This window comes from Ochotona curzoniae, unplaced genomic scaffold (assembly GCF_017591425.1).
Source record: "Ochotona curzoniae isolate NIBS_2020 unplaced genomic scaffold, NIBS_Ocur_1.0 scaffold_4505, whole genome shotgun sequence".
Classification (NCBI taxonomy): domain Eukaryota; kingdom Metazoa; phylum Chordata; class Mammalia; order Lagomorpha; family Ochotonidae; genus Ochotona; species Ochotona curzoniae.
In genome coordinates, this window is record NW_024467118.1 from 8,120,115 (window position 1) to 8,134,872 (window position 14,758).

The 14,758-nt window shown below is 42.0% G+C and overlaps 1 protein-coding gene across 7 annotated transcripts in view; it reads right to left on the minus strand.

Moving 5' to 3' along the window:
* Positions 1-14,758, minus strand: part of LDB2 (LIM domain binding 2) — a 333,309-nt gene that overhangs the window by 42,789 nt on the left and 275,762 nt on the right. For all 7 annotated transcript variants that reach the window (XM_040965820.1, XM_040965827.1, XM_040965821.1 and 4 more), the window contains exon 5: positions 14,205-14,288. In XM_040965820.1, the coding sequence (XP_040821754.1) occupies positions 14,205-14,288 (84 nt within the window). The remainder of the gene's footprint in view (positions 1-14,204; positions 14,289-14,758) is intronic.

The following is a 14,758-nucleotide window of genomic DNA, read 5'->3' on the forward strand; positions in this document are numbered from 1 at the left end:
TTCAAGTCTATCTATGTTAAAGAGATTTTCAAACACTAACCTGATGTGTTAATAACTTATCCAGGTATTATTCCCTGGACTTATTTTAAAAAAAACTGGCAAGGCAATACTTTCTTTCCATGAAGAATTTGCAAAACTCATAAGCACACAAAGCTCTCCCAGGACCCTAGGCACTAGTTGCTGTATGTGCCTCTGTGCCTTCAAACTTTATTTCCTGATAGAAACCTATATATCATGATCCAAGAGGCTCACTGGGTTCATGGGCCACATAATGGACCATAGTGTTATTAGAAACATTGAAAGGCATGTACTCTGAGATTCTTAAAACAGCATAGAAGAAAGACTACAAGACTCTCACATCACTTGAGGCCTGCCTTAACCTGAATATGGAACACACTTTCTCAAGGAGAGATACCCACAAATTCACTGCCCCCTCAAGTTAGGAGTGGCCTTCAGAAGCCCTGAAATTAATGATGCTCAATCTATGGCAAAATAAAGCAACTGCTCAACGCTGGGAACTGCGCAAAGGCGAACACTAGTGAACACTCTTGTTGGTTTCTTAGCTTTCTTCCCTTCCCTCTTCTTTCTTGTAATGCTTTTGCTTCAGAAGAATCCACAAAGATGTAATGGCCAGGTATTGAAGAGATTCACCATTTATGTCTGATTGTTGGACAACTTTGGTTATCTCAAATCATCGTATATATAAAAAAAATAACCAGTTCAGTGCTCCTCCTAACTCAACCATTCCAAACCCACTGCAGGCATTCTTGCTGTTAACTGTCAATGAGGGGGGCTGGCATTCATCCTGCCCAGAAGCTAACCACAGGGTTCAGGGCGGAGTTCCACATCATTCTCGCACTCATTATTCCTCTTCACTTGACCTTGGAAGGTAGCTATGCTCACCACTATACTACCTATGCAACCACTCTTCACTGGATCTTAGCCAAAAGGCTTGGAACCATCAATAGGGTGCACCTTAATCAATAGCCTAATCTTAAATTTGTCCAAGTGCATATATGTGACCTACGTTACAAACCTTCAGTCTTGTGATAGGTTTTAATGAAAAAAATCTGACAACAAACCCATTTAGTCAGTACAAGATAAGAATGATGATTATCTTCACACTTTTCTGTGTTATTGGCTAAAATGGTTTTAGACAAAACAAACAAGACAATATCAAAAATTAAAGAGCCTTTAAAGCGGTGGTCACTGTGCCACAGCAGGGGAAGCCACCATTTGGGATCATCGCATCTCACATTGCAGTGCATATTCAGGTCCCAGTTGTTCTGCTTCCAATTCAACTTCCTGCTAATACAACCAGGGAGAAAGCTGATTTCAGCTGGCTAAACCCTGGCTGTGAACTTGTCTGTGGAAGAACAGTCTCTCTGTTTCTTGCTGTGTGTTTGTGTGTATGTGTGTTTGTCTATCATCCAATTATACAAAAATAATAAATAAATAAACATGAACAAAGAAAGGGCCTTGGTAAAATTATTTGCAAATGATATGATAACTCAGTTGGGATACCCAAGAGGGTCAACAAAAATATATATTGAAAAGATTATAGTTTTGCTGAAAAATGGTTAAAAATTTAAGAGTCTTCATGAATAAGAAGACTATATGAATTCTGCTGGATGTCAAAGTATACTGCAAATCAACAAAATTTTTTAATGTATAGTATTGGATTAAGAATATAAAGCCAATCAGGACAGGAAGTGGATTCCAATTCATTCAGCAATTTATTATATGCTAACAGCAGGACATCAAATCAGTAAAAAAAAAATAGGTATTCATCAATAAATGGCCTTTAGACAACTAAGTAAAGATGCTGTTCACAGTCTGTTGGGGCTAGGAGGGGTGGGGGAAAAGGGAGAAAGTCTTCCTCATTTGTCCATCTGCTGATGGACTGCCCAAGTAACTGTAACAGCCCTGGTTGGCCAAAGCTAGAACTGGGAGCTGGAAACTCAATCCTGGTCTCTTACATGGGCTTCAGGAATCCATCTGCTTGAGTTGTCACTGTGCTCCCTGGGACCTGCATTAGCCGGAAACTGAGTCAAGAGCTGGATGCAGGTGTTAGCCCAGGCACCTTGGACGAGGACCCGGACATCTCAGCCCAGCAGCTTTCATTCAAGGTCAAATACATGCTTCCTTTGCATTTCATAAGCCCTCAAATCCCAGGTGGCTCAATTGTTTAATCATAGAACTCCTAAAATTTAAAAGTAACATTATACAACAGAATAATGTGCTATTGTTATCAGCTGAAAGACAAAAGACAATGAGAAAATACTGCTTCATTCAAGAAGTGTACACACACACACACACACACGCACCACAAACCACAAACCAAAACAAACTCTTGGACAAAGCACTCTTGAATAAAGTTTGAAGAAGCCTCACAAGATTGTCATTTAAAGTATGGCCCAACAAGCCTCCTTCTTTAAAATGTAACTTTTTATTTGAAATGAGAATAGCCCAATAGGCAAATGAGCAAAGTATATGAATAGATAATCTACAAGAAAGGAAATACAAACGGGACTTAAATACATGGGAAAACAGATCTCTCCATTAAGAAGAGAGATGTATGTAAGAGTGCAAAGCGGATATACTTTCAGCTTAAATGAGAACAATGAAAAATGGATAATTTCAGTGACTGGACAGTGTGGAAAATAGACTATTTCATATGCTGCAGGTACACCTGTGTGAAAATGAGCACAATCTCCATATTGAGCAATATGCCAAGAACTGTCATAATTTCAAGGTGCCAATTTTTCCACCTGGGAATTGCACCTCTGGGAATTTCACTACAGACTCAGTGTTTTAGTGGTTTTGTGAAAAATCAAATACAAAAACATAGTTGCTCATTGCGGTGAATTTTGGAAAAAAAAGATTAGGAATAAACTAAATGTTTATCCATACAGTATGAGCAAAAGGAATGATGGCAGAGCTTGGAGCGATATCCCCAATGGAGGATGCAACTTGGCTACTTTCCTGAAGAATGCCATTGTCTTGCACTTATTTGTGCATATTAAAGCGGTACAGGCTTGTAGATGCATACAGCATCCCTGGAAGCAAACCTAAGACATTGGCGATAGTGTCTGCCTCTAGCAAAGGCCAGCTTTGCGATTGGAGGGTAAGTATGGAAGGTGTTCGTTTTAGAGGATTCACACTTTTTGAGTTTTGTATGAAGCAGTGAGGTGTGCTGTCCCCTCCTCATTTCGGAGCCGACCTCCTGGATATGCTGTCACATTCAGGCATATTCCAACGACAGTAGCTCTCCAAAGCCTCTCCCTCTTATTCTTGCTAGACAATTTTTTTTTATTAATTCAGGAAATTGGGGAGGCTATTTCTGGAAAATCTCTGGACTCCATCCTTTACATGCTTTTGCAGTCTCTCCCAGTTTGACAGTCTGATTCCCACCTCACCGTCTCCCTTGATTTCCACTGTCTCATTAAACAACCATTTATTTCACTTTCCCTAGCATACAAGACTGCAAAATTACTTTCTTTAATACAGGTGCTATTTGTTTTTTGAAGGCCAAGAACTTGGGAAGCACTCTTGACTCTGACACTGTTTTTGGTTAGGATTTCTCTGCTAAAATACTGTCTTGTTTGTTGGGTTGATTTGGCTCTGTAGCCATTCTCTTTGGCCTGCCTTCAGAAATCACTTTTTCCTGGATCTGGGGATGCCTGTGTGTTATGGTTACATTACGTTTCTTTAAAGAGTGAATTGCTTTTATTCCCCATCATATGTACTACTTTTCTATCTTCAAATGCAATTACAAGTGCCCTTTGGGTGCTCCAAGTTTTAATCATACTATGTGGGGAGCATTCTCAGGGGTCCAAGGGGCTTTCTCTGCTTCCTCTCAGTTGAAACCCATCTCTGAGGAAGAGGATGAGGAGGGAGGGGAAGAGGAGAGAGAACAGGAGGAGAAGTTAGAATACAGTCTGACAGCTTTGTTTTGCAGCCTGCCTTCTGCACTTCTGTAATGAACTTTTGCTCTTCCATGGTCTCAGATCAAGGGCACCATTCCTACAGAGGGTGTAGAGAATAAAGCAGGCTCAAGGGCAGGAGAGCAGGCCAGTTGTGAGACCTCAGACCCCAGCAGGAGTTTGTGTCTGTAAAGTGGGGATAGTGATATTCATTTCATGAGTTTATTAAGAACACACACAGCTTCCTCAATAACTGATGATGTGTATTATTTAGGGAATTACTTAATTGCAAGAGTTAAAGTCAGAGGGAAAGAGAAACAGAGAGAAAGAAATCTTCCATTTACTAGCTCTCTCCTCAAAAAGCTGCAGGAGACCGTGCAGAGCCTACTTGAAATCAGAGCCATCAACTCCACCCAGGTCTCCTACATGGATGACCAGGGCCATCTTTTGAAGCTTTCCCAAGCACATCACCAAGGAGCTGGACTGGAAGTGGTATAGTAGGGACTCTATCCTGTTCTCTAACATAGAATACTGGCATGGCAAGTAGCAGTTTAGCTTGCTGTGCTACAGTATCAGCCCCATAACTATTGTTATTCTTGACAGTCCCGGGGAAGTGGACTCGAGATCACATTCATGGCACAGTGCTATACCAGTGCCCTCCAACCCATCCTCAGTGCACACTCATCATGCCCATGGTGAGTCCACTGTCCATGCACTTGGATATCCTGACAGTGTCAAATTGCTCCAGTAGGTCTGAAATTCTTCTCATTTTCTGAACCTGTGACACATTGGGGACATGGTTTGCAAGCCTGTTGTGACCTATGGTGTACACGTTGAACAACACACTTTGTGTCTTTGTGGATTTAGAAATGCTGGGCACTGTATGAGGCACAGGGGATTTGCTGGTGTGGATTGGCCTCCCAGAACTTCAGGGTTTAACAAGGGTGTTTCTGCTGCGTGTCTGAATGCATGAATAGTGACCAGCTTCCCTCTTTCACCCTATTCTGATTGTCAATAGCTGCATTCATCATCCTCTAAACAGGGACTCTGGTTCCATTCTCAGGCGTGGCTTGACATTTAGGTGGGAAATCGGATTGGATTGTAATCCCTTCTCTTGCCACTAGACCAAGGAAACCCTCGAGACTACAAAAACAAGAAGCAAAGAGCTTCAGCAGGGTTCCAGTCATGGCTCTAGCCACTGTGACTCTCCTTTTGCTGGCAGTCATTTTCCAAAGTTAACCACTCAGGTCTTCCAGTCATTCCAGTTCTGTCCCTTTCCTTGGAGGAACTGACATTCAGGGACCAATGATTGTTTAAGCATAACAATAATGCAACAGAACTTACCATTATGTTTGGAAAAAAATTAAAGGTACAAGATCAAAAGAAAAAATTGCTGAGAAATCGAAATGCTTTCACACTCAGCTGATTACTCAATAAGAAGCATGGTAAAAAGCTCATTGGTACTGCAACATCAGGATAATGGTTACCCATTTGTAACAACAGTGTATGGGGTTAGCGTAAGGGGATCAAACTTGAAGCACATAGGCCAAGTTCCTACTGCTCCATGTCCTTCACTCTCTGCTTTTTTTTTTTTTTTAAGTTTTTACATAGTTTCAGAATCTCAGCAAAAGATTAGAGGCTATGGCAGAGATAAGGAGCATTGCAGTTGCGTGGAGACTGACCATGAGTAGCAATTTGGAGTTTAGAAGCAAATGATCACTTCAGCCCGCACCTGTGATGCAATGACCGTGGGTCCACAGCATACAAAAGATTTCAATCACATAAAACCTAGACTCTGGGAAGGCCAGTCATCAATATCATAAAAAGAAAAGGAAGCAGCAAAAATTGAACCTCAATCTGCTACCTTGGAATGGCACAGGAGAGGATTTGTAATTATTATGCACCTTCTGTGTGTCATTCCCTTATAAACTGCAATTCATCCACTCTTCATGCTACCCATGTAAAAACATGATTCTTCTCAATGCTCAGTGCTCAGATGAGGAAAGTAGGGCTCGGGGAGCTTAAGCAACTTGCTCAAGGTCCTTTAGTGAAAAAGAGGGAAGAGTTAGAATTTGGACCTGAATTTCTCTGATTCCAAAGTGCATTTATGTGTCTTCCTAATCCAGCCTTCAACTTGCAGGAAATGTTGTTAAGAACAAGATAAGGCAAAGATGTTTCAAGAAATGGTCCAGCAGCAACTTGAATGTGTCTACTATGATCAACATTAGAGACTAAATAAGCACCATCACAACTCCTCCCTGGAGTATTTGCAGCTATTGTTGTCCATGGTTACTATGTTGATTCTGCAAAAACATTCAAAGATTTATCAAATAAAATTAAGAGATTGTAATGTGATTGCATTTATGCAGAAACTATGCATGTGAATGGACAAGGAGTGATTGAAAATACAAAGAAAACACATTTCAACTGAAATGCATAATAATAAGTGTATTAAAGTTATGTTAAACATGATACTTAAAAAAAATAAGCATGTAAGCCCTAGCATCAAGAAAACCTAGCCAAAGGAAATAGACAAAAATAATCACCCATTAAAAAATTTGTCCTCAAGACTTGAAAGAATGCCTTTCCAAAATAATGAAAAGGGCATCATGACATTTAGGGTAAAAGTTTCTCAGAGCAACTAAAGAAATGATATTAAAATAAAAATTTGACATGGAAATTCTGAGTATTTGTGATAGAACATTGCATACATGGGAGACCTTAGTGGCACCATACGATATTTCATTTTTAATACATTTTGCTACTCTAGTCTTAAACTTCATGCTGAAGTTCCATGGCAGTGACTCTGAAACTAAATTCCATATTCTCCTTTTTTCCTATATATTGTAGAGTAAGTGATCCATCCGAGTTTGATTTGATTAGGTTTTGTCTGGAGTGTGGTAACAACGAAATCTTGACTTCCATTTATGGAATCATTCATCCATCAACCATCCATTCATAAGTTTACTGAATGTTTGCATGTCTTCATGTGGCTCAGAGCCTAGAGTTGGAAAAAAGTAGGATGGTTCTTACATGGAACCTGGCAAGAGCTATGCACAAGACCATGTGCACAGAATCTCAGGAGCATGGGGGAAAGGTACCTATCCCAGCTCAAAGTCAGATGGAGAATTTTACAGGAGGTATGAGCAGGATCTAGCATGAGAAAACTAGATGGGAAGAGAAACGGAACAACAGCATGTTGGACAATGAGTCAATCACAAACACATTAAAACAAGAGAACATGGCCTATTTGGACCAACTACAAGTGCTTTGTGTGGTATAAAATGAAATGCCAGTTGGGGCGGGAGCATGGGACGAGGGAGGGATATAGCAGATGCTAGATCACAGAAGGCTCTAAGTGCCAACTTAGGAAGGCACATTTAAACAGTGATTGTAAAGAATTCTAACGCAAGTCATGTGGTGAGGCTAGAGCTGACCAAATATTTTCAGGGATAACGGGAGAGGAAGAAATTTCTAGGTTGAGCCGAAGGTTCCACCTGAGGTAGGACACTATAGGCTAGAAGCAGATCTGCTTGTAACAGTGTCTTCAACTCCATGGGGAAGAAAATGGACACTGTCATGTTATGTTTCTGTCTAATATATGGTAGGGGCCACCAGTGAGCTACTGCTTAACTCACTGGCATGAAATTCTAAAACCAATCTCCTCAAATCCTTAACAAGAGACAATTTAATGTATCCATTCAGGGAATACTCTTTCACTTACTATGGGAGAGACAGTCAATGGAGATGACAATGACACACTCTACTCAGTGCCATCTTAGAAGTCTGCAGGTATTTTCCTCAAACATTTAAGGACACGATTTCTTCACTGTCCACCTGTAGTACCTTTATGGTATTGGCCATACTCGAGACATGATCAAATACTTTTTAAAAAGGTTTGTAATCCTAGTCTCTTCAAGTATTTAAAGAAGACATTGCTATTGCGTACAATGGACAGTCCCATGCAAGGACTTCATCAACATTAAAAATGATGGCAACCTTACACTCTTAGAACTGGATTTCACTTTGCTGAAGAAAGTTCAGACTTCTAGGTTGCTGATGCTCAGGAGTGTCCTCTGGTCCTCTGAGTGTGGGGGATACAGTCCCAACTCCAGTATACCTGGCAAAGGATCAGGGACTTCTACATAGTTCTGTCTGGCAAACAGGCACTGGAAGCTTTAAACAAATTCATCTGACAGGAACCCAGGGAGGGGAAATTACACCTCATCTCAAAGATGAAAAAGCTGTAGTTTTGAGAGGCCATTTAACTTGTCACACAGCTAGAAAATGGATATTCTCTGACACACGGTTTTGTCCATCAAATCTTCAAACTCATTCCACAGTTGGTTGCTTCATTTGATCATGTCTTTGACCACATTATTGCTGGAAAATCATTTTCCAGAATTACATCACTTGGGTAAGCTGTACAGATTGGGTTAAAACAATTATCTTGTGTTAGTACTGAAGTTAGTATTCAAAACTATCGGAATAGAGCCCTATGTGATGGCTCAATTAGCTAAATCCTTTTCCTGCAAACACCATGACCCCACATGGGCACTGGTTTGTGTTCCAGCTGCTCCACTTACCAGGCAGCTCACTGCTTGTGACCTGGAAAAGCAGCAGAGATGACCCAAAGGCTTGGTACCTTGCACCCATGTGGGGAGACCCAGTGGAAAAAGCTCCTGGCTTCAGATGGTTTCAGCTCCAGCTATTGTGGCCATTTTGGGGAGTGAACCAGCATATAGAAAATCTTTCTGTCTGTCTCCTTCTCTCCATAAATATGAGCTACCTTTCCAATAAAAATAAATAAATCTTTTTAAAAATAAGCAGAATAAAAATGGAGCTGCTTGTGTCAAACCCTAACAAAAATAACAATACAAAGTTAGGTGATTGTGTAGGAGACACTCCCATGCAAATATGCTGGATGACAAAAACCATCACAGTGACTCTGCCAGAAGCACAACCTTGACAAAGGTCACTATGACCCCACCCAGGCAATAACTCTGCAAGGGCAACTGTCTCACAATGGCTCATCTGGTCTTGCCCTGATGCCATCCTTATTGATCCAGTGGCCAAGGACAGTTAACCCAAGGCAGTTCATGAAATCTTGCTCACTTGGCTTTTGAGAACTACTTTTCACAACTCCTTTGGATGCACACACGTAGTTATGTGACTTCTTGTTGCCATGTCAGTCCTGTCTTTCAAAGAATCTATTCTCTAGTTTGACAGTGCCTAAGACAAATTTGAGAGTTCTTAAAGTGCCAATGTCCACCAATTTTCTCCATTTTTTCTGTCACTACTGAAGACAGAGCCTCCTTGCAGACTGCCCTCTGCTTTGTCTGCCTTGTATCTATCTGTTCATCTTAAAAAAAAAATCATTTCAAGTGCCATCTGTTTGTGGAGACTAATGGTTTTTCACGTCAACCTTTCAACAACCTCCCTGTTCTTTATGCCTGGAGTCCAACTATGGGCTCACATTCCACTTTGGCACTTAGCAGCTCTGTGACCTGAGGACATGATTTCATTCTTCTATTTTTTCCATCCTCAAAATCAGACTAGATTAGGCCCTACTTCCGAAAGACAGTAGCTGTAACAAAAAAGCCTTCTTACAGAGCAGATGACAGCCGTTCCCGACACAGCACAAGCACTTTGTAAATGCTGGTTGCTGTGTTTATCACTGTCCCTAGGACCAGTTTCTCCCTCAGAACACACTTGCTTTTAATTCTGACATAGTAGGTGGTGAACCTCAAGGCTGAGACTTGATTTGACACAAAAAAAAGGTGTCTAAGAGATGCTTGTGAAATGAAAGATGAGAAAATTGTTGAAGAGGGTCGAGAGAGAAGTGACAGTGCTTCCCAGTCACGTCCTGCTGCCATGGGTGACCCGGCAATCACTGTGCTCCATTGTGCCTTCTTGTGTTGAACTGAGTTGCTTCATGACACAGCAGGGATGTAGTAGGAGGGCTACATCCCAGCCTGAATAGCAAAGGACACAATTCTCAATTCCTGGCTTGCTCTCTCCAAGCTAGTGGCCAACTCCACGGCAGGGGGTGCACCCTCCTTCTGTCATAAAACAATTCTCCTTCCCAGTTAGGGAACACGTATCAACGTGTAAGAATGTCCAGCAGTCACAAGACAATGACTCCATCAAGGTGTCGGTCAAGTCCCAACCCTCGCCTGACAGCCACCAGAGTGACTGAACCAGAGAGGCTGTGTCAGGACAGGGCATTGTGCCACCTGGCCTGACAACTTCATGACACTTCCAAACTTGCTAGGCTGGGAGGCTATTTGAAAACGTAAACCAAATGACACTTGTTGCTTCAAAAGCTTGTTACCAGTGCTGCTCCCCCCAAGAACCACTGGTGTGTGGGTGAGAGTTGAGCTCCACTTCCTGCATCCACAATCTCCAAGCCTGTTCACTAGCCTTCACCTGCTCTTCCCCTCAGGGACAACACATGCCTGTGATCTGCTCTGCATATCCCCTGCCTGCAGCATTACCCAAGAGTGAGCCAGAACTTTATAATAATAAATGAATTTGTTTTAAGGAAGCTCTGATGACTATAATTGCTTACTTTTTCACTGCTTAATTCTGTTACATTTAAGATACTGCATATTGAAATGTTGGGTGTGCAGAGAATTTAAAATCTTCATCACTCCTTCACAAAGAAGACGTTGTGATTTTTGAAAATTGTATGCCTCTGGAAGGCACTGGATTCATATTTGCCAACACTTCCATCTGACCTCATCCTCTGCTATGGGGAGTGGCTGCAGAAGCTCTGCCTTTGCTGTACTGGAATAATACTTCCGGTGAATCCTTGAGGTGGAAGCGGAGGCTGCCATTCTTGAATGCATAGGAAAACTCAGATTTTAATGTGATTTTATCAGTGAATGTTGGTCCTGGTAATTGCAAAGTTATTTGAAAAAAAAAAGTAGATGAGATGAAGTACTTCAAAAAGTTCATAAAATTAGAAGATAATTTGCCATGAAATTTTGTGAAGTGTGTACATGCTTTTTCTTAGATTTTTTAAAAGAAAAGTTTATTTATTTTTATTGGAAAGTCAGATTTATAGGAAAAAGAGAGAGAGAAATAAAGATCTTCCATCTACTGCTCCACCCCCCAAATGACCTCAATGGCCAGAGATAATCTAATCGGAAGCTGGGAGCCAGAATTTTCTCCTGGGTCTCCCACATGGTTACAGGGTCCCAAGGTTTTGGGTAACATTCCTGTGCTTTCCCAGGCCACAAGCAGGGACTTGGATGGGAAGTGGAGCAGCCTGGACATGAACCAGCGTCTATATGGAATCCCAGTGCAAGCAAGGTGGAGGAGTAGCCAATCAAGCTATTGCACTGAGCCTTCTGCTTTTTCCTTAACATACTTTTTTTCACGCATGTTTTGAAGATTCGTTAAAGATCACGGGGAAATATTAGACTTTAGCTCAAGACTGCAGAAGCAAGCTTTGTCATTTCTGGTGATCATTAACCATGATGGGATTTCCCTAAGGACAAGTGTTTTGAGCAATGAGTTTGACATTCTGCTCTGCCATGACCAGCCAAGTTTCTCATGAATGCTTTGAAATATTGTTGAGAAACATGGAAAGAAGAGATGGATCCAGAAAAAGCAAACAGTTTCTGTGGCACCAGGTTGCTTAAATCATAAAGTAGTGCTAGATAGAGCCAGTGTGAGAGAAGGATTGCGAGCACATCGCTATAAGTGGCTCCAGCACACAGAACAAGGATGGAAACCTAGTATGTGCCATAAATTTCAACCATGACACCAATGAGACACCCTCCATCTTCAGGTGCTGTGCTGAGCCTTCTATGTGGGTTGTTTGACATTGTCTTTGCACTGAAGTCTATAAGGGATAACTATTAATTTCTTCAAAGTGAAGGAAGAGGTAGAAAACCTCCAACAACTAACTCCTAACATTAAGGTCGCTCAATTTTACAGTGACTTTCAGCAGTTTCAAGCAAGGTTGCCTGAGTGCAAGTGTACGTTCTGCCTTTTGGTGTGTAAAGCTGGGACATTACTTGTTGAACTTTTCTGCACATCATTTTTTTCATGGAACAACAACACTGCAGGAGGCTCTAGTGAGAGCTTTGTTCACTCAGGAGATAATATAGCACAGGAATTGGCTTGTAGCAAGCATACCATTAAGGGGCAGCTTGGGAGCATGACTCTAGATTGCCTCAACCCATTACAGCTTCCTTGGTTCACTGTTAGGAGGAGGCATGGCCCACCTCCCCTCAACCCTCAGGTCTCATCTTCTCAATACTCCTGTGTTGAAGTCACAGAGCTGCAGGATATGGGAACCTGGTGAGCCCTGACTACAGGGTGGGAGCCAACCATCTACAGATGATAAGAGGGATGAGTTGGAAAAGAGAAGAAATTCACATTTATCACTCTGTTAAACACAGCTAAAAGCTATAATGAAACAACAGTCCAAATTCTTGCCAGAGGGTCAATGACCAAGTCTGGGATAGACTCCAAAGACCCAGATTCCCACACAGGGTCACAATGAGACACGAACATGGACATTCATCTGCCTGGGAAGGATTCTCAACGAAGTCTCTTCCGGCTCCGGTAATGTTGAGCAGCCTTCTGGATTCTTATAGGTAGGCCCTCACACCTCAGGCCTTGCTACCCAATCCTTCTCAGCTAGCTGTCCCTCTGGGGAGCTAGCCAAAGTACAAAATTTTGAGGTTTGGGAAGTCATAGCCTCAGAGACTCATTCTGTTGGCACACACTCCTGGGCTAACTTTGGTTTCCTTCTGAGCTGCTTGCTGGGTCAGGGCTTTCAAACTGGGGGTGGGATTGGGGTGAGCTGGTGGGCAGTGCAGTTGATTCCAGCTCTTGCTGGATCTGGATTTGACTCTGGGGCACCAAGGGTACAGGTAGAGGGAGGCTTTTCCTCACATGCAGGATAAGGCCTTCCAGTGTCAGTTTTAAATCAGTTCAGCTCCCAAGAAAGTCTTTCTTTTACCACTGCTTCTTGCCTCGGGATCATCAGTTTAGTTAGAATTCCATTCCTTAATCTGTGCTCCTTTTCTCTCCTGTGGAAAAGGCCTTTCTGCCTGTGGGGTTACCTTTCCTCCTCCGCTGCTCTCAGTGTGTGCAGCCCTTCTCTGACTGGTTCCTCGAAAATATCTGTTTTCTGATCACCTAGTTCTTCTGGAAAAGTCCATCATAGTATCGATCATTTTGTCTAGAATTTACTCTCTTTGTGGGTCTGTACCTCTTCGAGGTCAATTTCTTGATGCCAGGTAACGCCTTTTTATCTTTGCCTTTTCAGTGTCCAACAATGTTGGAATAATCTGTATAAAGCATTGTCAACTCACAGCAGGGAAAACAAAGCATTTCACTATTTCAACAAATACAAAACAGATACACACAGAGGATACTAAGAGCATAATAAAATTCACAAAAGCTAGATACATTTATGAATAGAGAAGCAATAGCATTAATTTTAGGATGGAGGGGACCCAGAGAAGCACCCTGCTGTACTACCAAGGAATTCAGCCTCTCTGAGAAGGAATTGTGAGGTATGTGGTCAGGAACTTGCCGTGCCTTCTGGAGGACAGTTCTTGCTTTATGAATGAGGCCGTAGCATCCACTTGTAACCTTCTATGACTACAATCCCACACAGGCATATTGAATTTACCCTTTTAGGGCAAAAAGAAAGGCTATGAGTATCCATAGGAAGGAAAAGTTGTCCAAATCATTAATTTTAATAGATACTACATTTATAACTAGACCAGAAAAATCTGCTGTATGTTACCCAGAGAACCTGTGGTAGCCATGAAAACATCTATGAAACAGTCCTTCCTGGAATTTCTGCAGGACATTCTATAGCAGCAGCCTCTTTCAGGATGGCACACTGTCTCTAAGCGAGGCAGGTCTCTGGGTGGAGATGCAGAGGCAGTGAACCCAGCAAAAGTACATTAGAAACTTGAAATGGCCACATGGGTAATGGCACCAAAGGACAAAAACCGGGGCACGGCTAGCCTGTAATTAATTCCAAGAGTCCAATCAATGGACAGAGGAAGCTCAACCGTGAAAAGTTCCAAATTGGACACTTTGCTAATTAACCCTCAGGGTCCACTGACTACAAACATATACAGCCACACCCACACTCACACCTTTGTGTTACAGCATGTATGAGTACGCAATGCGCAGTTATGAGTGTTGCCTCATTTAAGCTCCTTGGTTCCAGATGCATATAAATATTCAAAGGGACTCTTCCTACTCACCAGGCAATGAGAACGATTGAATCAACCTTACCCTGAGGTAGTTGAGGGTGAAGTTTGTCAGCCCCATTCTGGTGATGTTTTTGGAAAGTTGATCCAGGGCCTGAGGATCTTGTGCCTAGAGAGAAAAGAGGAAATCAAGCTATTTTATTCCCATGAGATGCTTATAAGAGAATCTGAAGAATATATTTCAGCTGCTAGGAAATGCAATCTTGAAGTTGGTTTTTCCTGGAGGGTCAGGTTAGTGGGGAAAATTTCATTACCATCTTGAAGGTGTGAATATATAGTGCTCAAGAATATTTTTGGATCAATTAACCAGGACGATCAAACTTCCTTAGATGTGCCTCCAGTCCTTTGAAGAAATGACATAAATTCCTTCTTGGAAGGTCCTGGCCCTGCCTCTTTAGGCAGAGCGTGAGTTGGTTCTGCCAGGAGAATCCCAGCACCAGGTCTGTACTCAAACAGGTCATGCTTGTGGATTTGGTGGCAGTGTCAGCCTGGGCCTTTTCTTCCTGCAAAGTTAAGCGATGCTGTTTTCACAGCCTTGGGTTGAGAACTGCATTTGGAAGGGAGAATTCTCCTCCCCAA